At 42.9% G+C, this 23,129-nt stretch overlaps 1 protein-coding gene across 1 annotated transcript in view; it reads right to left on the bottom strand.

Annotated features, from left to right (window-relative positions):
- Window positions 1-801: 801 nt before the first annotated feature.
- Window positions 802-23,129, bottom strand: part of RANGAP1 (Ran GTPase activating protein 1) — a 22,556-nt gene continuing 228 nt past the window's right edge. Inside the window, exons 2-16 of the mRNA XM_009996352.1 lie at window positions 22,141-22,278; window positions 19,954-20,081; window positions 18,964-19,023; window positions 18,143-18,322; window positions 15,256-15,390; window positions 13,907-14,065; window positions 13,604-13,717; window positions 11,966-12,065; window positions 11,155-11,239; window positions 10,596-10,740; window positions 9,987-10,100; window positions 9,550-9,652; window positions 7,696-7,784; window positions 5,266-5,387; window positions 802-871 (exon numbers count right to left, since the gene is read on the bottom strand). Coding sequence (XP_009994654.1) covers window positions 802-871; window positions 5,266-5,387; window positions 7,696-7,784; window positions 9,550-9,652; window positions 9,987-10,100; window positions 10,596-10,740; window positions 11,155-11,239; window positions 11,966-12,065; window positions 13,604-13,717; window positions 13,907-14,065; window positions 15,256-15,390; window positions 18,143-18,322; window positions 18,964-19,023; window positions 19,954-20,081; window positions 22,141-22,252 — 1,716 coding nt within the window. The 5' untranslated portion in view covers window positions 22,253-22,278. The remainder of the gene's footprint in view (window positions 872-5,265; window positions 5,388-7,695; window positions 7,785-9,549; window positions 9,653-9,986; window positions 10,101-10,595; window positions 10,741-11,154; window positions 11,240-11,965; window positions 12,066-13,603; window positions 13,718-13,906; window positions 14,066-15,255; window positions 15,391-18,142; window positions 18,323-18,963; window positions 19,024-19,953; window positions 20,082-22,140; window positions 22,279-23,129) is intronic.

Below are 23,129 nucleotides of genomic sequence, written 5' to 3' on the forward strand. Positions count from 1 at the left end.
ATCTCCAAACCAAGCCTATTTAATTTGGAAAAGAAGAAGGGACAGGGAGAGAGCTGGAACACGGAACATCACAGGCAATGGCAAATAAAATTTACAATAAAAATATGCTTGCTCCCTTAAGCAATGGCCACCAGGGTCAGCCAAACTACATGGACATTCCAAGCCACAGCAGAAGGGAAGGAGTATGTTAATCTATGAATGAGCCACACGCTGCCACCAACAAACAGATTTGAAGGAAGAAACAAAGGGGGGCACAACTTGCCCCTCTGACCCAGCAGCAGAGGGGGTGAAGCACTCCCCTGGCCTGGAGAATTCTGCAGGGGCAGTAGCAGTGCAGCCTCCCTCCTGCACAGTGCTGAAGGCTATTGGGCAGGAGCCACAGTCCAATACAATGAAATCCAGAGCTGGGCTGATTCTGATGAGAGGGCTTCTGGGCCCCGTGTCAGTCCTGGCACACCCTCACCGATGAGACCAGAGTGGAGGACCCTTCTTCTCAATTCATGCAGAGCTCGGAACAGTGCTGATTTATTCTAGCATAAGCACCTGCCCTGCAGACCAGGGAGTTGCTTCGTAAGGAGTAAGTAGAAAAAAAAACTCAGCAGGATTTTTCCAAGTTTATGAAAGCAGAAGGGATGACAGACCTTCCAAGAGGGGAACAAAAAAAAAAAAAAGAAAAAGGAAAAAAAAAGGACAGCGTGTCCGTCTGGGCTCCGGGATCCTCTCCTAACATGATGCAGCTCTGAGTTCTCTGCTGATGACAGTTCTATGAAGAGGGAAGGGCACAGCAGCACATCTCATCTCTTACAGCTGGTGGAGGGTTTGCAAGAGCATGTGGCGAGCGAATGAACAGGAGTCAAGAGCACGGTTTGGTCTGTGGAAAGAGATTTAAAATGCTAAATATAAGAACTGCTTTGCATCTGACTTTAAATGAGCAAACACACGCTACATTTCAAACACTCTGGGCTTGCATGTGCAGAAGTCTGTCTTTCCCCCTGGTCATCTCCTCTGAAACCATTCCCTGATCTCTGCACAGATCACTGCTGCCCATCCAAGCTTGCTGTGTGAAATTCTCACTCCTGTTGCTGAGTCCAAGTCAGGATGACAACAGCTAAGAATCAGAACCTTTTTTTCCAAAAGGTACAAAAACCAGCAGTGCATTGTTGATCTCTGCAGCCCAGTGCCTCAGTTCTGGCAGCTGGAAATGAGTGGGGGTGGAAGCCCCTTTCCCTCCCAGCAATGGAGTTTTCCATATGGATTCACTATTTAGGGCTCTAAAACACAGAATACAAGCCTGCTCTTACCCTAATCTTTTCTTATCCAGTCACCTGCTACCTTTGACCTGATGGTGACCTTGGTTTCAGATTTTTAAAGAGGATCTCCCTGCCCCAGAGTCACACCTGACTGTCTTTGCTGGGACACATTTTGGGGTGCCTTACAAACAGCCCCCAGAACCTGCAGACCATTGTCTGGAAGAGCCTGGCACAGATACTGCACTAGCAAGGTCTACCTCACACAGAATGCTCCTTGAAACTAGATGATGGCACCATACAGTTCATCAGAGATAACATGGGGCTAAACCTTCCTAACCTTCCCATCACCTCCCAGGAATGTATATTTCTGTGTCCACAGACTAGCTGTTCTCTGAGCATCACTGCAATTTCTAGCAGTCTGTATCCATCCATTAGGGAACTTCCTCTGAATAGTTGCTATCCAATGTTTTCCACTTTTCTGAGAAAGGCAAAATTAATTTATTTTCATTCTCCTACTCCAACACAGCAAAAGAACCTTAACAACAGTGTGTTCTACTCAATTTTGGAAATAAGGGGGAGCTGAAATAAAGGTGGGAGTATCTAGTAGGAGTAAATAGTTCCTCTCTGGATTCACAGTACCTGGGCAAAAGCTGCAGAGGTTGTTTGGTATAGGGCATGCTACAGTTTAACAGAAGCACATTCTGGACCAAAGTTAACCCCTGTTTATCCATCCAAGTGCCACTCAGTGCCCCACACTGAACAGACAGGACCCAATCACAACCAGCAGTTTATCTTCAAAGTAGCTGGGTGTGATCTTTCAGCTGTCAGCTTCGGAAGACCTGACCCTGTTAGCAATGAGCAGGTTAATTTGGACTGGCCAGCTCCCCATTTTTGGAAATAGAGAATCTGAAATGCTGATGTTGATCACAGCCAAGCTCCCTCAGCCCCTAACAATGATCTTCCCCTCACACTAAGCAGCCTCCCTGCTTGCTGTGGAGCTAAACTGCCTCGCACTGTATGCCACTGGCTATTGAAAGAGGCCAGTGATCCAGCAGCAAAGAGTAGCAAAAAAAAAAAATAATAAAAAAATCAAACAAACCATCAAACCCCAAACACCCACCAAAACCCCTCAAACAAAAACACCACCACCACCTCCATCCAGCAAGTCACAGTGAGGCAGACAAGGTTATCACCTAAAGAACTATGGAAAAGCACATGTGGATTTACAGCACCCTCTTGTGTCCGAAAAAAGAAAATAGACGGCGTCACTGCAGCAGAGAAGATGGATGCTGCTTACAGTCCATGCCAATCATTTTATTACCATTTTTGAATGGAGACCACTACCCCCATCATCACCAATTGTCACAAAGGAGCAGAACGCCTACTGCAGTAGTAAGCCCCTTGCAGCAAGAGGCAAAAGAGCTCTAACCTAAACAGCTACAAGAACATGACAGCTCTAGAAGCCCAAAAGAGCTATCCTGCAATTCTACAGGAAAAAGCTCAGATGACGTCTCAAAACTGCATACCAGTTTGCTGCAAGTGAAGGACTTGTGGTCTTGACAGAGTGGAAGCAGAATTGTTGCAGAAACAGCCCAGATGAGCTCTTCAGGTTAGCAGGTTAACCTGCTAGAGGTTTGATTTAAGGCTAGGAATCTGGTTTTGTTCTGACTGAACACTAAGACAAGGGCTGTAGGTTAATCGAGAAGCTATTTTAACTGGACTTTGTTGTTCTTGAATTGCCCTGGCTCTCTCCAGGCAATTTAATAGTTTCCCCTTAGGGAAATCATTTTAGGAAATACATATACTTCTAAAACACAAAGATATATTGCTTGTTTATAGTGTTGACTTAATTGTGTTGCACAGCACATGAGTTTCCCTATGATAACAGCACACCTTGCAACAGGGGGGGCTTGTGAATCAGAGAAAGCTTCAGCTCCAAGAATGTCACAGCACCAGGAACACTACAGGCTTGGCATTAGCACCCTTACATACCTAAGGCAGGCAGACAGACCTGCCTTCTACTGTGAGAGGCACTTGGTGCTCACTCAACTTTTACACAACCTCCTCCCTCTTTTACTCATAGTGAAATGCTTGCTTTCAGTGGAATTTTCTATTAATTCACTAAGACCAGAATGTTACTTTTACTTTGTCACATACAGCATCAACTACAAATTAAAAAAAATGTATTGGTATTTTGAATGCCTGGAGCCTGGTAGAGGCTCACACACACACACAGGGAGTGGGGAATAAGTGTCTGTTGTGAGAGAATTTGTTGAGAAAGACATGTCAAGTTGAGTTACAAGGCTTCTCTAGGCACTGGAATCTGACATAAGCAATTAGAAGGGTCAAATGCACTGAACCAAAGGCCCCTTTTCTGTATTCCCTGCATCAAGTGATTTAAATCTTGTTTGGAGGGCTGGAGCTGATAGACACTAAGTGGTACTTGTTTTGATCAAGCTGGATCCTGCATAATTAGTGCCTGATGAAGTAAACCATCTTTTTCTTCATTGTTTTAGGGCTGGTATTAGATCCTTATGCTGTACATATCTATTTGACCAACAAGCAAGATCAAAGGCACAGGCAGCAGAGCAGGAAACAGGAGAAATACAGTGATCTGTCTGGACAACTTCACATGGCAAGTCCTGATACTTCTTGCTTAAACCTATAATGACTGATTTGGAGGTATACTTGTTCAGTTGGTAAAGCATTTGGCCATTGGCTTGTAACTGCTTAATTCTTGGAGGACCCCTAGGTTAGCATTTGCACATGTGTAAACAAGCCAGGTACATAGTTTTACTTACCAAAACTGACCTTAGGATAGCTGGTTGCTGGACACGTTCCACTGTGACACACCAACTTTGACAGCTTCAGCCACATCAATGCTTGGAAAAATTCTCCCCTATCACAACTGGCCTGCTTCCCATCCCAGTGGAGCTCAGAAAAGACTGACTACCAGTGCCTTACTACATCTCTCTCATCTGTGTTTCAGACTGACTACAAGTATTTGATACCTCTGCCTTTCACTGACAAGAGATACGTGCATATTCCCCACACTGTGAAAACTGGGGAGGAAAGCTTAAGCCTCATCCTGTAACTTGTTCAAAAGGGGGTCTCACCCTACACAGCACATGGTCCCTGCTGAGCCAGCCACAAGCTGTAAACAGATCTCAGACCTCTGCTGGTTTTGCCTAAAATGGCAGTTTTTGACTATTTCTCCTCTTCACTGCTGAAGAGTAGTAATTAATCCCTCCTCTCTTGAGAGAAGTCTATTATTTGGTGTGTTTTTTCTAAGTCACAACAATGCTGAAGTTCACACTGATTTAATCCAGAGGAGATAAATGGCTTTCACATTGCATTCACTATGCCCTAAGACATCAAAGAAACTGAAGTGGTTGGGGGTGTGGGTTGATTCTATAACTTTACTAGAAGCAATAGCATTAAACAGAAACGCTTCTTCAACACTTAAGTTTCTCATTTTATCAAAAAACCCATTAACCTTGTTGCTGTCACAGTGGGATCAGTTAAATTTAGGAAAAAAAACCCCTGTGTTTTGCACTGTTTTGATCTGGTGTTCAGTGTTACAAAGCATGACAAGTCAGGTAGAGCTCTGCTGACCCTCATAGTCAGAAGGATGATTTGGAGGGCGCAGTTAGATCCCGTGCACTCATAGTTCACTCAAGCAGTGGCTAGAAACCCAGCAGGTTTCCTTAACTTCAAAACACACCTCTCCAGTGACTGGAATTAGCAGTCTCTGCTTCAGAGCCAATCAGTTGCAAACCCACCTTTCCACTATTTCTTCCTTAGAATCAAGATTATTTTTTTTTTTTCTTTTCCCCTCTAAACCTTGCATTCTGGAGTAAGCAAGATAAAAGTAGAGGCCCACTAAACTATTAATCCTTAACTTTAGAACAGATATTTAGTGAGATTTAACCAAACAGCTTGTATGTAGCTATTAACCCTCCAACAGTTCCACTAGCTCCCATGGAGAAGACTGCACGGCAGGAACAATACTTACTTTGTAACAAATGCTGAGAGAACCGGGGCCAGGGATTTAGGGAAATAATCCTGCTGGACCATATAGTTCAAAGTCATAAGAATACCATAGAGGCTTGGGACAGTTTTGATCTTCTCTTCACTCTGAGAAAAGGACAAGAAGATGGAAGTCAGACATCACACAATCACTATTTTATTTAATCCATTCTAGCTCACAGGGGCAATGAATTCCCTGTTGAATTAAGTGCTGCTCTACACTGCAGAAGAGAAAGCTGCTCACTGGATTGAGTGCAATGTTCCTCAAGACAAAGGTAGTCAAGTCCATAGCCTCCCAGCACCAACATCTGAAATATGGCAGCATCAAGGATGTTCTAGTACTTATCAACTGTCAGTTAGAGCCCAGTCATTGACAACAGCAACAACAGGGAAAGGGAAGTAAATAAACCTGCAAGTGGAATAGCCAAATCTTCTCAGAGGCCCTGTGTCACAGTGTTCTCCCAAGGAATTCCACCAACTTTGATTCATAAGGAATTTAGTTGCCTAAATTACACAATTCTTCCTTGCATTATTCTGTAGCTCATTTTTATACCACCACTAGTTCTCCAGCAGCCTTCTTTCAAAACTTGATGCAGTATTTCCAGAACTGGTCTTATAATTATGTACAAGGTAACATCCCCCTGCTTCTATGTTGCCCAAGTTACTATTGCTCCTAATGTGATGATAACATACATGTCCAAATGTTTACATTGTTCTCATTTATTTCTCCACTGCCATCCCAACTGCCCTCAGAAGTTGTGGCTGCCCAACCCCTGGAAGTGTTCAAGGCTGGGTTGGATGGGACTCTGAGCAACCTAATTAGTGGGAGGTGTCCCTGCCCATGCAGGGGGTTGGAACTAGATGATCTTTAAGATCCCTTCCAACTCAAACCATTCTATGATTCTTTGCTCTGTAAGCAGGATCTGGACCTGTGTTCCCAGCTGTTTGACCTTGTAGTTCCTGGTGCTAAGAAAACCTGTTGTTTGGGTTTTCCAGCTATGTGGGACACAAAGTGATAGAAGCTTCTCCTTCTCCATATACACCTAATTCACCACCAGTCCTTTATATCAGAGGACAAGCAAGCATCTGGCTGAACCTCAAAGGGTTTATTATCAAAACCACTTCTTGGTCTGAAGCAATTCTTTCGGAGCACTAGTTTATGTTTTGTCTGTATCCCAAGTTGGATATTACCAGAAGGAAAAACATTAATCTAATCAAGAGCAGGCAGCCATAACATAGATTATGGCTATTCGCTGGGTTGGATGGGACTCTGAGCAACCTAATTAGTGGGAGGTGTCCCTGCCCATGCAGGGGGTTGGAACTAGATGATCTTTAAGATCCCTTCCAACTCAAACCATTCTATGATTCTTTGCTCTGTAAGCAGGATCTGGACCTGTGTTCCCAGCTGTTTGACCTTGTAGTTCCTGGTGCTAAGAAAACCTGTTGTTTGGGTTTTCCAGCTATGTGGGACACAAAGTGATAGAAGCTTCTCCTTCTCCATATACACCTAATTCACCACCAGTCCTTTATATCAGAGGACAAGCAAGCATCTGGCTGAACCTCAAAGGGTTTATTATCAAAACCACTTCTTGGTCTGAAGCAATTCTTTCGGAGCACTAGTTTATGTTTTGTCTGTATCCCAAGTTGGATATTACCAGAAGGAAAAACATTAATCTAATCAAGAGCAGGCAGCCATAACATAGATTATGGCTATTCTGTGGTTTAGAATTGTCATGGTCAAAGCTTACATTCTCAGATTCTAGGTCTTGAGGCAGTGAGAAACTAACTGTTGTAGCACCAGTAGGCAAATGTTCCTTAACTTTACAGAGAATCTCTTCCCAGTCATCTCACTGACAGTAGAGCTACAAGCATTCTAATGAAATTTGCAGGTATCCTACTGACCCTCTATCTTTTCTTGTGAGAAAATTTATTCCATGTAACTACACATTTGACTCTAGTACTTGGCAAAGATACTCCAAAGCAAGACACCGAATGCTACACAAACAGCTACACAAGATCTAACACAAGTAGCTGGATATACATTTTTGAGCCACACAACTGAGAGATGCCCTGAAGGACCACATGGAAGACAAGACTCCTGGACACTGCTTTTTACAGACACCATAGCTCAGCAGCAGCACTATTTTCTTACCTGATCCTCCCTACCTTCAGGAAATGACTGAGAAGGCAGAGCATGTTAAGCAGAAGAGGTACAAAAAGCTGACACTTTCTTCATCCAAGTGCAACCTTGCAATTTGCAATTTCTGCTGGACCTGCAGACTTCCATTGTCCCTGGGCATCAGGCATGCACAGGCACCCAGATGCTTCCATGGCAACATAATTACCCAAAACCCAGCCAAGTCTGGTCTTCCATAGCCTAAACAGACCATAACTTAACTCTTTCCTTCTGCCTTACCTTAAGTAATCCCATGTGGACCAAGAGGCTTGTAATGAATGCATCTGAATTAAATGTGGCAGAAGTGAAGGCTTTTCTCATCAAGGCATCTAAAAATAAACACATGCATCATACTAAACTATATAGAAAGGGGTGTTGTTATAGATTTTAAGACTGATTATACACGATCTCAAGAAATACCAGCTTTTAAAGGAACTTTGGAGATTTGGAGTCTGTTAAGATTCTAGTTGTTTCTGCAGGTACCAGGTACAATTGCTGAAATAGATAAAACCCAGTTCTTAAGTATATAAAGCCTGATACAAAGGAAAAGGGGAAAAACCAATTGAAAAATCCATAGTTCCCACAGTACCAAGCTTCAGATACAACCTGACCTCAGTCCTCTGCACTACAGAATGTGCTAATCAATGCATTTGAACATGCATGCTACGTGCATACATACATATCATAGAATCATAGAATCCTAGGGGTTGGAAGGGACCTCAAAAGATCATCTAGTCCAACCCCCCTGCCAGAGCAGGGTCACCTAGAGTACATCACACAGGAACTCATCCAGGTGGGTTTTGAATGTCTCCAGTGAAGGAGACTCCACAACCTCCCTGGGCAGCCTGTTCCAGGGCTCTGTCACTCTCACAGTAAAAAAATTTTTTCGGATATTCACCTTGAACCTCCTATGCTCCAATTACACCCATTTCCCCTTGTCCTATCACTGGTCATCACTGAGAAAAGCCTAACTCCATCTCCCTGACACTCACCCCTTACATATTTGTAAACATTGATGAGGTCACCCCTCAGTCTCCTTTTCTCCAAGCTAAAGAGACCCAGCTGCCTTAACCTTTCCTCATAAGGGAGATGTTCCACTCCCTTCATCATTTTTGTGGCTCTGTGCTGGACTCTTTCAAGCAGTTCCCTGTCCTTCTTGAACTGAGGGGCCCAGAACTGGACACAATGTTCCAGATGTGGCCTCACCAATGCAGAATAGAGGGGAAGGAGAACCTCTCTTGACCGACTAACCACACCCTTTCTAATGCATCCCAGGATGCCATTGGCCTTCTTAGCCACAAGGGCACATTGCTGGCTCATGGTCATCCTCCTGTCTACCAGGACCCGCAGGTCCCTTTCACCTACACTGCTTTCCAGCAGCTCAGCCCCCAACCTGTACTGGTACATGGCCTTTCTCTTCCCCAAATGCAAAACTCTACACTTGCCCTTGTTGAACTTCATCAGGTTTCTCCCCACGCAACTCTCCAGCCTGTCTAAGTCTCTCTGAATGGCAGCACAGCCTTCTGGTGTGTCAGCCACTCCTCCCAGCTTTGTGTCATCAGCAAACTTGCTAAGGGTACATTCTATACCCTCATCCAGGTCATTAATGAAGATGTTGAACAACACCAGTCCCAGTACCGACCCCTGAGGGACTCGCTAAGTCACAACTTCAACCAGATTCTGCCCCACTGACTACATATGGTATTTTGAATACATACATTGAATACATATGCTAAGATGAAGTAGAGCAGCAAGAGTTGGAGCCTTGAACATTTTAAAGGCCAGTGAGAATTTACCTTTCATTTGAAACCAAAAAGAATGAGAACACCAAGAGAAAACCTGTTCAACTGTTTACTGGCCTCCCTCAGGACCAACATTCTGGAAGCACAGGATAGGCTAAGTTCAGATTGAATCTCAGCTCTCACTCCATACAACAGCATGGCACAGTTTGATGATATTTCAGAATCTTGGGTTTCCTGCTGCCAAGGACAAAACAGCCCAATGGCCTGGTGCCCAGGAGCCCTCCTCTGCATCTCACTGGTGTCCTTCACAGTGAAGCAGGTCACACCATGAAGTGAAAAAAGACCCAGTCACCTGTCGTTTCATGCACTGCCGTTTTCACTGGAGCTTCGTCTTTGAAGACCGAGGATATCCTCAGGAGTGTTGTAACTACCTTCTCTACATCCGATGTATCTGCCTGAGAGACAAAAGGAAAATAAATCAGGGGCCATTTAGTTCACTGCTCACCAGCTACAGCTGAGTCAATGCCAGGGCTGTGACAAGAACTCCAGCCATTAGCTGGCTGGCACCAGTTTGGCCTTGGCCCTAAGGGAAGATTTAAGCAACACTGTGAAACAAAGTTACTCTGCGCAGAAGCTCTGATGCCAGTAAAAGCATTAACTGCATCATCTGCTTCCATAAGATTGATTCCTCGGGGTCACTGGGGAGAAGATGCAAATCTAGGTCTCAAGAGAGAAGGTTATCACCTCTGAGGACTAAATGATACTGAAAGAGACCACAGGCTCACCTACCTGCTGAGCTATCAGTGTCGAGCACTTTGGTCCTAGTCGTAGCAGTTTCTCTGGTGATGGAAAAGCAAGGAATGTGGCAACATCCACAGGAGGAGATGGCACTGGAGTTGAATCCTGAAACAGGCAGAACGCATCTCAAGATCACTCTTTTAAGTGAATAAATTGTTTCAGCAGCAAAGGCATGCATGGCAGGTCAGGACACAGGTACATCAGGTCAGGATTTGTTCTATTGGAAAACTATTTGAGGCTGGAATGAGCCCAGAGTTAGAATAAGGCAGAATATGCTGGCACAACTGCGTGGCATTATACGTACAAACTTCCCACCATTTTCTGGACATGGGAAGACTTTCTACCCATGTTTGTTAATCTCTACTCGGCCTTTCTCTCCATGCATGTGTGCATATGAACACTTTAACAAAACATGTTTCCAAGTAATCAATTTTCTTCATTTCCTGCATTTTATCTCCCTGAGCTGGTGCAACAGTGCCAGCCCATGCAGGAATGTGAACACCTGCCAGGGTGTCAAGTTCAGACTCACTCTAGATCTCATTTCCACCTTTCCTCAGCTGGAGGGGAGAGTAATAGGAACACATTTGGAAGTAAGCTTACTTGTGAATCAATTATCTTCTTAGGACTCAGTGACTCCTGCTCTCCTTGTTCTGTCTCCTTCAGCTGTTGCTGCTGTTCCTCTTCCTCCTCCTCTTCATCTTCATCCTCCTCCTCGTCATCATCTTCCTCTTCTCCTTCATCATCACTAAGGTTTAAGTTACATGTTACATTAATCACACATTCGCAATTCCTGTACACTGGAACTCAAACAATTTTTTTCAAGGACCAAAAAACAGCCTCTCCTCAAGTCTTACTGCAAGAAATATTTCCCCATCTACAACAGATTAAGGTGACATTCAGGCTTCAGTCACCCAGTTGACAATGGCAAACAAAGAGCGAGGAATACAACCAATAACTAAGACTAAGGTAAGTCCAGTAATGAAAACAAACCACAAGGCTTATCTTGCTTAGGGAATCCCCTAACAGTGCTCCACACTGCACACTCAAACCAACATCTATCTGCAATGTCACAACTATTATTTTAAAACAGATAGGCAAGTTAAAGTGTGGATGAAAATTGTGGGGAAATTTCTGATTTAAACCACAATAGCCTGCCTACCTCAAAGATCCCAGCACAGTTGCCATATTGAAGCCTTCAAGGATCTCCTGGAGTTGCTCACATCCCTCTTCTCCCAGACAGTTACCTAAGTTGATAAGGGAAAGGGAATAGATTTAACAGATGCAAGTTTGTTCTTGAAGATTTTGCTGTAGATTCTTGTCTCTGTCATTTCTCCAATTGCACAGCTAGCAGTCATGTCTGCACAACACCTCAGAGGCAGCAAACACAGCCTTCAGTTACCAGAATCAAAGAGCTGCTAAACAACTTCCAGCAGCATTATACAATGGTTGGAGTTAAACAACTTCCTGAATTTTTCGGTGCCTTTGAGAGGCTACCTGCTAGTTCTATAAACACAGCTCTTGTTTTCAGCAATTCTAAAACAAGAACAGACAACACAGTAGCACTGAAACACAGTAACCCAAGGTATGAACAGCAAAGGCCAACACTGGTCAAAAGTTCTCCAACTCTTCTGCAAAGACATGCACAGAGGTCTTTGTTTTCAAGCATGAAATACCTGAACAATTTTTTAAAAGTGTTACTGAAAACAGGTACAGGTATCAGTTTAATCCGTCCACCTTACAAGATGCACCAAAACTGCTTAACTTTAACAATTAGCTGAGTTCATGGCTTAAGAGAATTTTCAGGATATGACTGCCTCCTGCCCTGAGGTCATCCAAGTTCAGCTACTCTCCAAGTACCATTTTTAATTGCTGACAGTTGCAAGACTAGAGTATGTGATACCATCAACATTCTTCCTAGTGGCTTCTAGTTGGGAGCCGACTAGACATACTTGGATCTAGCATTTACATACCATTGAGATCCAACTTCTCCAACTCTGCCTTATCTTCAATAGCTTCAGCAACAGTTAGAGCAGCATCTCGTTTGATCTCACAGAAGGACAAATTCAGCTCCTAAGAAGCATAAGAACATTTGTTTGGAGAATTCCTGTTAATATCTATCATCTCCATAATTTTTGTGTGCTCACAAGTGTTCCAAAAAAGCTCTCATTTAAAGAGGCTCTTAGCAAAAAAAAAAAAAAGAGTATTTTTAAGTCGAAATAAAACCTGACATATACTCCTAACTTCATATACCTAAGAAGGTGCACTTTGAAACATACAACTGTTAAGAGCAGCACTACTGAAGGTAACCACTTTGCTAGAATAGTCACAGAGACTAGACTATTCTGACTGCTCACCTAAAAAGGTAGCAGACATTTCAGCCCTCAGCACTCAGAAAACTAGAGACCTTCAGTTATTCAAGGGCCACAAGGACATTCCACAATTCACACACCAGTAAGACTTACTGGAGAAGGGTGGCTATTGTACTGAATGGACTGCACATCTGTTTTTGAACACTTACAGTGCAAGTTAAGGCCTTCAAAAAACAAACTATGGAGGTACTACTTCTGACAAACACAGCAGAGAAACAGCGTGGACAGACTACTAAGAGTGAAGTTATTCAACAACCAGGTGCCATTGCCCACAATTTCACATGGTGCTAAATGAATCCTTTCCTGAGAAGAGGTTTAATATTAACAGCAAACGGGAAGCAGTCCTTGAACAGAATGAATCAGCTACAATTGCTTCATGCTACCCTCCCTTACCCACTTCTGCTCTAGAAAAAACTATTTAACTTCAGTCTGTTCACCTTAATATCCCATTAGAGTCCTTGCTTATGTTTTCCTAGGAGATCCACACAAGTTCCATCAGAATCAGCAGAAGCCTGAGCAAGGGATCTCATACTGCAAAGCACCTACTTCTTTCTGTACCAGGCTCATATATATAAATAAATATTAGCACTCAGCTGAATGTTTGTCTTTGACTGTGAGCTTGCAAGATTAGGAATTATGTGTCCAGCATCTGTCCCAGTGCAGCTGTGACCCATGGCAGGTGTTTCTAGAGATTCTAGTTTACTTACATTACTGACTGACTTAGGCCTGTCTAGAATTGTCAAATGTGAGTCCTGTGCTAATACTGCTGCAGGAGACTATGGTATTGCCAGAAAACTAAAAATATTTGGACCTTTGATACATGCCTTAATGATAAAAGCATGAACTGCATGAACTCTGAAAGGCTACAGATTACAAGCTGTTCATGAAGAACATCTTAGTCCACACCCATGACTCTCTGAGAGATTCTGAAAACAGATACTTCCATTATCAGATTTCCTGAATAGCACTTGCTGAGCTGAACCAACAGCTTCAAAAACAAAGCGGAGTCTACAGAGGTCACTGGTACATGTCCACGTAGAATAGTCTCAGCTGGATGTGGTCTGATGTCACTATTCTACAACACAACTTACTGCCTTCAAGCTGTGAGCACAGAGCCTGCACTGAAGTGATTCCCACTTTAAAATAATCAGTAAAGGCAGGAGGACGGACAGAAAAACAGGAAATGGGAAAAGAGGCATCTTCAAAAAAATTCAAAGCTGAACAGCAAGATGAAAATACCTTTAATTTATGAAGCCCCTCTTTAACAGCATCAGCGATAGCAACAGCACCCTTTGAACGCACGAGGCAGTCCCCAAAGTTGATCACTTCAATCTGTCGAAGCGCCTTCAGAGTCTGCAAGATAGCACAAATTCCAAAGGGCAGACATGCAAGTAAATGAATGTCCTGTCAATCCTGGAAGTTCATCTTTTCTTACTGCAGCATGGCATGTGGCTCCACCAACCCAGAAGCGCTAATGCTAACCATATCCAAGAAGACTGGGAGGCAGAAGACAAATTCAAACCAACTGCTTAAACAACTCACCTCTGCCATGGCCACAGCTCCCTTCTCTGTGAAGGTGTTGTCATTCAGGTTTATAACCCTGAGCAGTGGGTTGATAGCAAAGGCCTGGGCCAGGGCTGTGATGCCAGGATGGTTAATCCCATTTTGTGGCATATGGACCTCTTCTAAAGTCCCAATGATCTGGAAAAGGATGCAGATGAAAACAACTCTCAGAAAACACACTTCAACTGAAAAATACAGTGTTCCACTCTTTAGGATTTGCTTAAAATTGCTTTCCTCCAATTCAAAACTCCACTAGCTCTTCTACATAGAACTATTCACCAGCAATTATATCCCAAATCTAAGTGAAACTGCAGGTTTATGGCAAGTGTCAGACTAATATAAAGCCCCTGATCCTGAGTCACAGGGAACAACCTCCCAGCGTGTCTGTTCTAGGATATCTTAAAACAATAGTTCTTCACCTATGGTTCAACAACCCTGAAACAGATCAAGCAACATTAGTGGATACAGTGTTTTTTAAATTAAGATCTACATTTCAACCTAACTACAGAAACAAACTCAGAAGAAAATTAACATGAACACTGTTTATGGACTAAAAAGCATGTCACAAAACAGAGTAATGAATCCCATTTTGGTAGAGCCATTCAGTCTGAATTCCTCACAAATCACCTTATCTGTTTCTCAAATATTTAAGAACTTATATTTTTGCCATGATTGCTGTTAAGTCAAAATCACACCCACAGCTCTTTATAGAAAAGAACAAACTTTAACCTGCAATATAATTGTTAATACACCTGAAAATACACATTATAATCCAGAAGTTGCTTTTAGCAGAAGTGGAGGAAAAGGAAAGTAGGTGGCCCCAACCACAGTGAATTCTCTTCCTCAAACATAAGTGCAAGATGGCCAGTGCCAGCTACAGGAAGATAGGCACCACTGAGAGCCCGCATGAGATGATCCTAGCAGAAACATGAGGTTGATTTTGCCAGATGATTGAACAACCAGGCAGAAAAGCACACAAGAGGTCAGCTGCCTCAGCGCTAGATAACCACCATTAGCACAGAGGGAGGAGAAGAAATAAAACTACTCCTAATCTACCCAGCACATGACTATTTCTCCCTCAGATAACTACTTTACACAGCCATTAGTTTTGTGTTTGGAAACTTACATCACAAACATTCAGTCACCGGTTCTATTTGCATTTGTTGAAGATTCCAGTTTCAGCAGTAAACAACATGACAACTTTGGTGAACCAACACCCAGCCACTGTTTCCAAGCTGAGCCAAGCTCTGTGTGCACTATCTTTAACATTAGCACTTAAGCACACCTTGCTTCAATTTGCTGCCAAGAAGCTCCGGTTTGGTACTCACCCCAAAGGCTTCAGCCAGGGCAGTGGCACCATCATTCTCCAGACGATTTCTGCCAGCTACAAATATTTTCAAAGCAAGAGGCTTGGCCTGGGCACTTGATTTCCTGTGACATTCTTTCAGAGCAGCTGCCAATATCTAGAGATAAAACAAGAAATTTCTATGACCTCAGCATCTCATTCTGAAGGAATCCAAATTTTGTATTTTGTATATCCAGCTCTCAAGACATACTCTGTTTGCTGCTGAAATGCATCTCCTTCTTCAGCAGAGTGTACAATAAACACACTGACCCCATCAATTATGTCAGTTATTAATTGAAATAAGTAACATTTTGGTGAAAAAAAAAATCACATAGAAGATAACGAAGTGGAATAAAAACAGAGTTTAGACAACACTGAAACAGCAAGATTTTGATAAAACCACATCCCAAGTAGTCAGCCTGTCCTTGAGACATAGGCCTGCAAGACAGATGTGGGGAGTGCTCCTGCCCATCCCTTTCAATTTATCTTGGTGATAGCCTTAAGCATGAGGTAGAAAACACTAATTGGATGCGTCGTATTAACATCTCATCAGTATATTAATGTACTATTAGCACACTAAAATACCCACCCATAGCACTACTAACAAAAAGCCTTCTACCCTTTGAGCATGTGTGGTGGAATCTTTAAGCACTATCACTTTAAATGGAAGTGAAAAACTAAGTTAACCAATCATGTATACAAGTGACAGAATATAGTTAGACATAAACTAATTTTATGTGTTTCTGTGTATAAAAGTAGCACTTGTGTTTCAGGAAGCTGAGCCAGCTTTGTGGAATACCACCCTGCTTGCTCTTCTGTGCAGAACTGGAAATTAAAGCAAACATCTTGACTCTGTGTGTGGATCCACTTATTGCACAGGGCGTGATGGGCCCCACTTTTGGGACAACATTAAGAATATTCATTTATATAACAGACAAACATACAGGGTCTGATAATAACAGCTTGTCCTGGTTTTCTGCATCATCCAACAGTCATCCTTCAGGACTAGGATTGGTAATACTGTTCTTTCAAATCCAAGGCTACCAGCTCTCTTGACAGGGAATCTAATTTTTAGGAAAGAACTGTTTTCTTATCCTGGAAAACCAGATGGGCTTTTCATAATTCAGAAGTGTGCCCATGAAAACACGCACAGGGAAGGGATCTTGAGACTGGAGAAATGGGCCAAGAATCTCAAAATTAGTCTGGTTGGAAAAGACCTTTAAGATCATAGAGTCAAAGCATTAAACTAACTCTACCAAGTCCAGTGCTAAACCATGTCCCTTAGCAACACATCTACACATCTTTTAAACACCTCCAGGAATGGTGATTCAACCACCTCCCTGGACAGCTAGTTCCAGTGTTTGACAACCCCTTCAGTAAAGAAGCTTCTCCTAATATCCAATCTAAACCTCCCCTGGCACAACTTGCCATTTCCTGTTGTTCTATCAGTTGCTATTATGGAGAAGAGACCAACCCTCACCTCCCTACAACTGTAGAGTGGTAAGGTCTCCCCTCAGCCTCATCTTCTCCACACTAAACAAAACCAGTTCCTTCAGATGCTCCTCGTAAGATTTTTTTCTCCAGACCCTTCAACAACTTTTACCTTTCTCTGGACTTCCTCCAGCACCTAATGTCCTTGTAGTGAGGGGCACAGAACTGAACACAGTACTTAAGATGTGGCCTCACCAGTGCCAACTACAGGGAGAGAATCCCTTCTTTACTCTTGCTAGCCATACTATTTCTGGCACAAGCCATTATGGTATTTGCCTTGACCACCTGGGCACACTGCTGGCTCATATTCAGCTGGTTGTCTATCTCCAGGTCCTTCTCCTCCAACAGCTTTCCAGCTGCTCTTCCCCAAGCCTGTAGTATTGCCTGGGGTTCTCATGACACAAGGGCAAGACCTGGCACTTGGCTTTGTTGAGCCTCATACAACTGGCCTTGGCCCATAACTCCAGCCTATCCAGGTCCCTCTGCAGAGCCTTCCTACCCTCAGGCAGATGAACACTCCCCACTCAATTTGGAGTCATCTGCAAAATGACTAAGGGTGCACTCAATCACCTCATTAAGAAAGGCAGATGTTTACAGGGAAATGCAAAGTCTTACAAATGGGGAGGAATAATTCAATACAGCCAGCATCAGCTGGGGGTCAACTGGAGGCAAAATAGCTTGGCAGAGAAGGACCTGGGTGTCCTAGTGAGTGAGAAGTTGACTAGGAACTAGCAATATGTGCTTGCAGCAAAGAAAGCCTACTGGGCTGCCTTGGGAAAAGCACTGTCAGCAGGTCAAGGGAAGTGATCCTTCTCTGCTCAGCATCCAAGTGCTGTCCCCAGTTCTGGGCTCCTACACAGACATAGAGGGATGAGCCCAGCAAAGGGTCTCAAGAATGACAAAGAAGTTGGAGAATTTTACATACTGTAAGAGCCCTGAGAGCTGGGATTATTCAGGCTGAAGAAGAGAAAGGTCTGGAGATGATCTTATCCACATGTAAGAAACACTCAGAATACAAGGGTGAGGGCAGAGGGAGAAGTTGCTGTAAAGAAGGCAAAGCCTGACACAAATGCACACAAACCAACGCAGAGGAAATTCTGTTCAAACATACAACCCCTCCTTCCTTTTATTACTGTGAGAGTTGTTAAACAGTGGGATAGATTATCCAGAGAGCCTGTGAAGTCTTCATCCTTTGTCATATTAAAAACCTGACTAGACACAGCCCTAAGCAACTTGGTCTAGCTGCCTTGTGCAGTGGAGTTGAATTACACAATGACCAAAGATCCCCTCCAACCTCAACCATTCAGTGATTGTGTGTAGGGCTGCCTGAAGCCAAGTCCTGGCTCTGACCTCATTCCCATTAAGGAGACAACCCTTACCTTCCCACCACCAATGCCCATGCCACAGTTATTAAGCTTGAGTTCCTGTAGGGTGTAACATGCAGGGCTCTTCAGCAGTGCCTCAAAGCCACGCACACCGTCTGGCCCAAAGGCATTGTCACTCAGGTCCAGCTCCACCAGCTGGGCTCCAGCAGTGATGAGCGCATCCCCCAAAGAAATCTGTAAGGAAACAGATGGCAGTGGGTGGAAGGGAGTGGATTGACTTTTAGTGACAGCATCACTGCAGTGGCTAGGTGAGCTGGTGATGCTGCAGAAGATTTCCACTTTGAAGACATTCTGCAAAGCTGCAGGGAGAAATAAAGCTTTACAGCTAAAGCCAGAAAGGTTGTTGTGCAAATTAAGCTAAAGATAACCATAAGGCAGTTATCAAAAAGCTATACATCTCTTTAGGTCAAACACACATTTTTCAAAGTGAGTTTTCCCCCTACATTGATAAAAGAAATATTGTTCTCATTCTGTTGAGTCCATATTCTTGCTTCACAGGACTCAAGAAGGCAGGGAGCTCTCTAATGCTCTTTCTTGGAAGAAATGCTCATATGCTTCTATTAGGAAGTTTAGTTCCCATTCCATCTATCAGATCTCAAGATGTTTTCCCCAGCAATAAGCTTCTTCACTAGCACAGACTTGCATCTGGCATTTTACCAACTCTCCTCCACCTCATACAGAACAAGCAAAATAGAATCACTCACCTATTCTAAGACACTAAGTGAGAAAAGCATAGAGAAAGATCAGCTCTGTACTAAAAAGCACACTCACACTAAAAGCATGAGTCAGCATTCTCAGTTCTAGTTTTTACTTACCAAAGCAGGAGGGATCTCAGACCTTAACCTCCCTGTGAACATGTCACTCCAATGACACCTCTAAAATAAGACCATACAGATAAAGACCATTAAAAATATTTAGGACAACAGAGCTTTACATACACTATCTGCACTGCATCACTCAGGACAGCCTAATACTGTCTGCCTTCCCCTGGGCTTGTCATTTGATTGTACTGAAGAGCTACAAGGACTAATGTTACAATGACTTGACCTGCAAGGACATAAAGCCACTGAAATACACATTGTAAATAATACTGTACAAGAATTCTTGCTTACCCTCAAACTGCAATTCTTTCATTCTGAGAAAATGACCTCAGGAAAACACAGCAGGAAACTGAAGGATACATTAGGAATGCATATTTTACTGAGGTATGGAGCTCAACAATCTGGACTTGCTTGAAAAGCCACATTTGGATGATTAACATGAATCAATGTTTTATACTCCTCTCCTGCAAAGGACACTGCCTCTAGCAGCACAACAATCTCCTAACACTAGGCTAGAACAGCAACAGGGAAAATTAGCTTGGCTGTGGAAAAAAAAACCTGGTGCTTTTCCTCTATTATTTCTTCCCTGCTCAGACATTCTCTGAAGACTCATTCTTCAAAAGATCTGATCACTCATCAGAAGATATGACCCAGCTTTTCCATTAGAATTTTAAGTTTTGTTGTCACAGTTCTTTGCTCACAGACGCTGCCTCTGCAGAGAGGCTCCTTCTTGCACAGCTTCCCAGCTTCAAGATTGGAAGCCTTCTGGCCAGGAACAATTAAGAAGGAATGCAGAAAGTGTCCTTACTATCCCAAAACACTCAAGTACTGCCATGTTTTCATAGAGTTGGTCTTCCTGCTGCAAGAACGACCAGCAAGCTTTGGGGCTAACTCAAGGCAGGCTCTGCAGGAAAAGCCTAGACAGGCCTCTAGTATTTCCACATTACTTCTTGCCCTTCTCCACCACCCACTTGAGGATCTCACCTTGAGTTCTGATTTCTTCTCCAAGGCTTTAGCGATGACCTTTGCTGCCTCCACACCCACAGTGTTGCCTTCCAGGCGCAATGCCTCCAGGCCATCAAATTCCTCAATTTGTTTGATCACTTCTTCAGCTGGAAAAAATCAAATAGTCCAGTTGGCCTTTTAACTATCATCTTAGGTACCACTGTAACGCTCTGATGCAGCAACACTTGCTCAACTCTATCCTTAGCAAAAACAACTGAACGTTATCTGAAAGAATCCTGAAGCATCAATGGAGGACACAGCTAAAACGTCAGGTCACTAGACAGAACATTCTCCATTCCCCACCCTGCCTTTTCAAAATTTATTTCTAGTTCTGTTCTCCAGCAGCCATCCTCCTATTTGCAGAAGTTTCCTTACTTACTCCTTAGTAAGTTCCCTCTGTCATTCAGCACATGGTTTACAGTGAAGTTTTATATGCATCTATTAACATTAATCAGATGCCTTGAAAAATTTCAAGAATTTTTGATCTAATATTTGCAGTTATGCTAAATAAAACAAAAGGTAGGACTACTGAAAGTAGAAATGAACTGACTATAGGAATATTGGGGATACCTGATTGATTAAAGGAATATTAGATTTAATTGTATAAATGTTCACATTTGGGCAAACTGAAAACTGCTTGACATAAGTGACTTAGATTAGCATGAGTACCTGGAGTGATAAGGCCTTAAGCCAGTTTTAATTAAAGTTTAGCTGAACTCCTTTGATTGAACCTTAGTTAACCTTTTACTATGCCACCTGGAATAATATTGAAACAAGATGTAGACAATGAGATAGTTACCCAAGATGATCTTATAACATGGATAAATTGAAACCTAGGTTTGAGAAATTGGACTATTGAAGAATTATCCTGACAAGAAGTAACTGGAGGAGAACAAAGGGAAATTGTCCTGACAAAAAATGACTGATGGAGAACAGAGACCCTCAAACACAGGAGGGTAGAACCAATCAGAAAAAGAAGATGTGAAAGATAATTAGATGACCAGTCACATGAACAAGAACGTGGTCAGATTGTGAGGCCTTAAAAGGCTCAAGTAAAATAAGGACGTGGTCCCTCCTCAGAGGCACCCAGCTCAAGCTGCATTAATCCGACTCTGTGACAGAACCGAGGGTCCAAACTCTACTTTACGGTCAGAGGCTAAGTTTGGATCCAGCTGCACCTAAACTTCTCTAAGAAACAGCCTAGAAAGCAAGGGGGTACAGTCTGAATCTCATTACTTGGCGGGAGAGTCATCCCAGACTTATTCAACAAGGAGCTGAATTGCACATGCCTGCAAAGATGCAAGGACTAAGCTAAAAGTTGATGAGAATTGCTGCCACATAAATGACTGACACAAAGTTCCACTGACTGACCAAAGTAGATGTCTGTTCAGCAAATATGTCAGGGTGGAACAAGTTAACTCCAGACTAATCCTATCCAAGACACAGGAGCAGGCTGCAGACTCTGTCACTTATAATCATTCCCAAGCTCTAAGGCCTTTCCCCATAGTTCACTGGCTTTGCACTTCTAAATTGGCAATAAAAAAAAGCATCACCTTTGGAATCAGCAAAAAAGGCAGACATTATAGCAAATAAATTCTCTGAAGAACATGCTCTTTCTTGACATAGAATAAATGTTGCTCTAAGGATATATACATGTTTTCTGGATATTTAGTAATTATCAGTAAATACAAGAAATTTTTAATTGGGAAAAACGCAACACACCAGCAAAAGAGAGTCCAGGCTAAAACCCAACAAGATCAGAATGTGGGAATAAACTGGACTATTGCAGCAGACTAACATATCAGCCCATTCCTCTGTGCAGGTCTCTGAAGCACCAACTTGTTCCAAGCGCTGTTGTGCAATTGCTTCCCCTTTTTAAAGGGAGAATTGACTTCTAATGCACAGTGACTGTCATAAGCACTTGGAGAGAACAGCAAGAACAGAGGAATCACACAACAGAGAACCAAACTCCAATCCCACTAGCTGTAGTACTGCCAGTATGGCAGGTCAAAGCAGGATACAAGAAGGGAAGAAAATATCTCTACCAGAGGCAGCTGTAGCTAGAAGACCCTTCCATCACAGCTAATACTATGACAACCTGGCCATGCAGGATCAGCAGCAGGTTTACAAACAAATTTTATAGGATGTCAGGGTATTTTCTCTTACCATCTTCAGCTGTATTGAGTTTAAGGCTCTGGCCTTTAAAACTCAGTTGTCCACCACCCACTTTGGTTTTGGCAAGTGACTCCGCAAGCTTAGTGATGTCTTCTGATGCCATTTTCCTGCTTTTCCTGATGTTAAGAGCTGCCAATTAAAAGCAACTGTCAGTATAAAAAAAGAAAACTACAATACATTCTGTGTATGAATAATCACGTTTATTTGAACACTAATATGCTTTTTGTTCTTGAGATACCTAACTGAGTTTTCAATGTCATGAGTGTTTTCCCTGCTGCCCGCTTACGGCAGCCAGACTAGATTAATATCCCAAGGCCAGCCAGTCAGATGGTGTTGATTCTTCCAACACTGGTGAGACATGGGTTTTGACGGAGTTTTCACACTTCATAAATAACCAGTAGATAAAACTATGGATTAAGGCCACATGCAGACATTACTCTTTGCACCAACACTTTTACAATTGAAACGCAGCATTCTCTCCCCTTACCCTGTTCTTTAGTCACATATACTGCACACTTTCTCTGTTCTCTGAGTCAAGCTAGGATGAACACAACTGTTTTTCCTTTCAGTGCTATCCCCAATAGTGCCCTGTCAGCACAGTTCTAGAACCAACAGGCTGCTGAAAACATGATGTGTGCTGCATCCAAAACCCTGTCTCAGGTTTGTGGGTTCCCTCCTTTCCCATGTCCCACACAGATTTCTCACACACATTAACCAGCTAGCTATGCCTAGTAGCACAGCACACCACTATTCAGTGTCACTGTGTGAAGTAACTGCTCTCCAAGTTAACTGAAGCTAACTTTACTTTTTAAATACATTATCACCCTACCGTGTAAATACAAAACAAAAAAAGAGTTCTGTGGTACTATGATGCTCCTCCATACTCCACAGGTGTACTCACTGCCTTTGCCTCTCCTTAAATTCCGTTTTGGCTTTCTTCACCTTACACACAAGCTACTTCCTAATTTCAATACAGGAAT

This window comes from Chaetura pelagica, unplaced genomic scaffold, assembly GCF_000747805.2.
Source record: "Chaetura pelagica isolate M959 unplaced genomic scaffold, ChaPel_1.0 scaffold414, whole genome shotgun sequence".
NCBI classification, from domain to species: Eukaryota; Metazoa; Chordata; class Aves; order Apodiformes; family Apodidae; genus Chaetura; species Chaetura pelagica.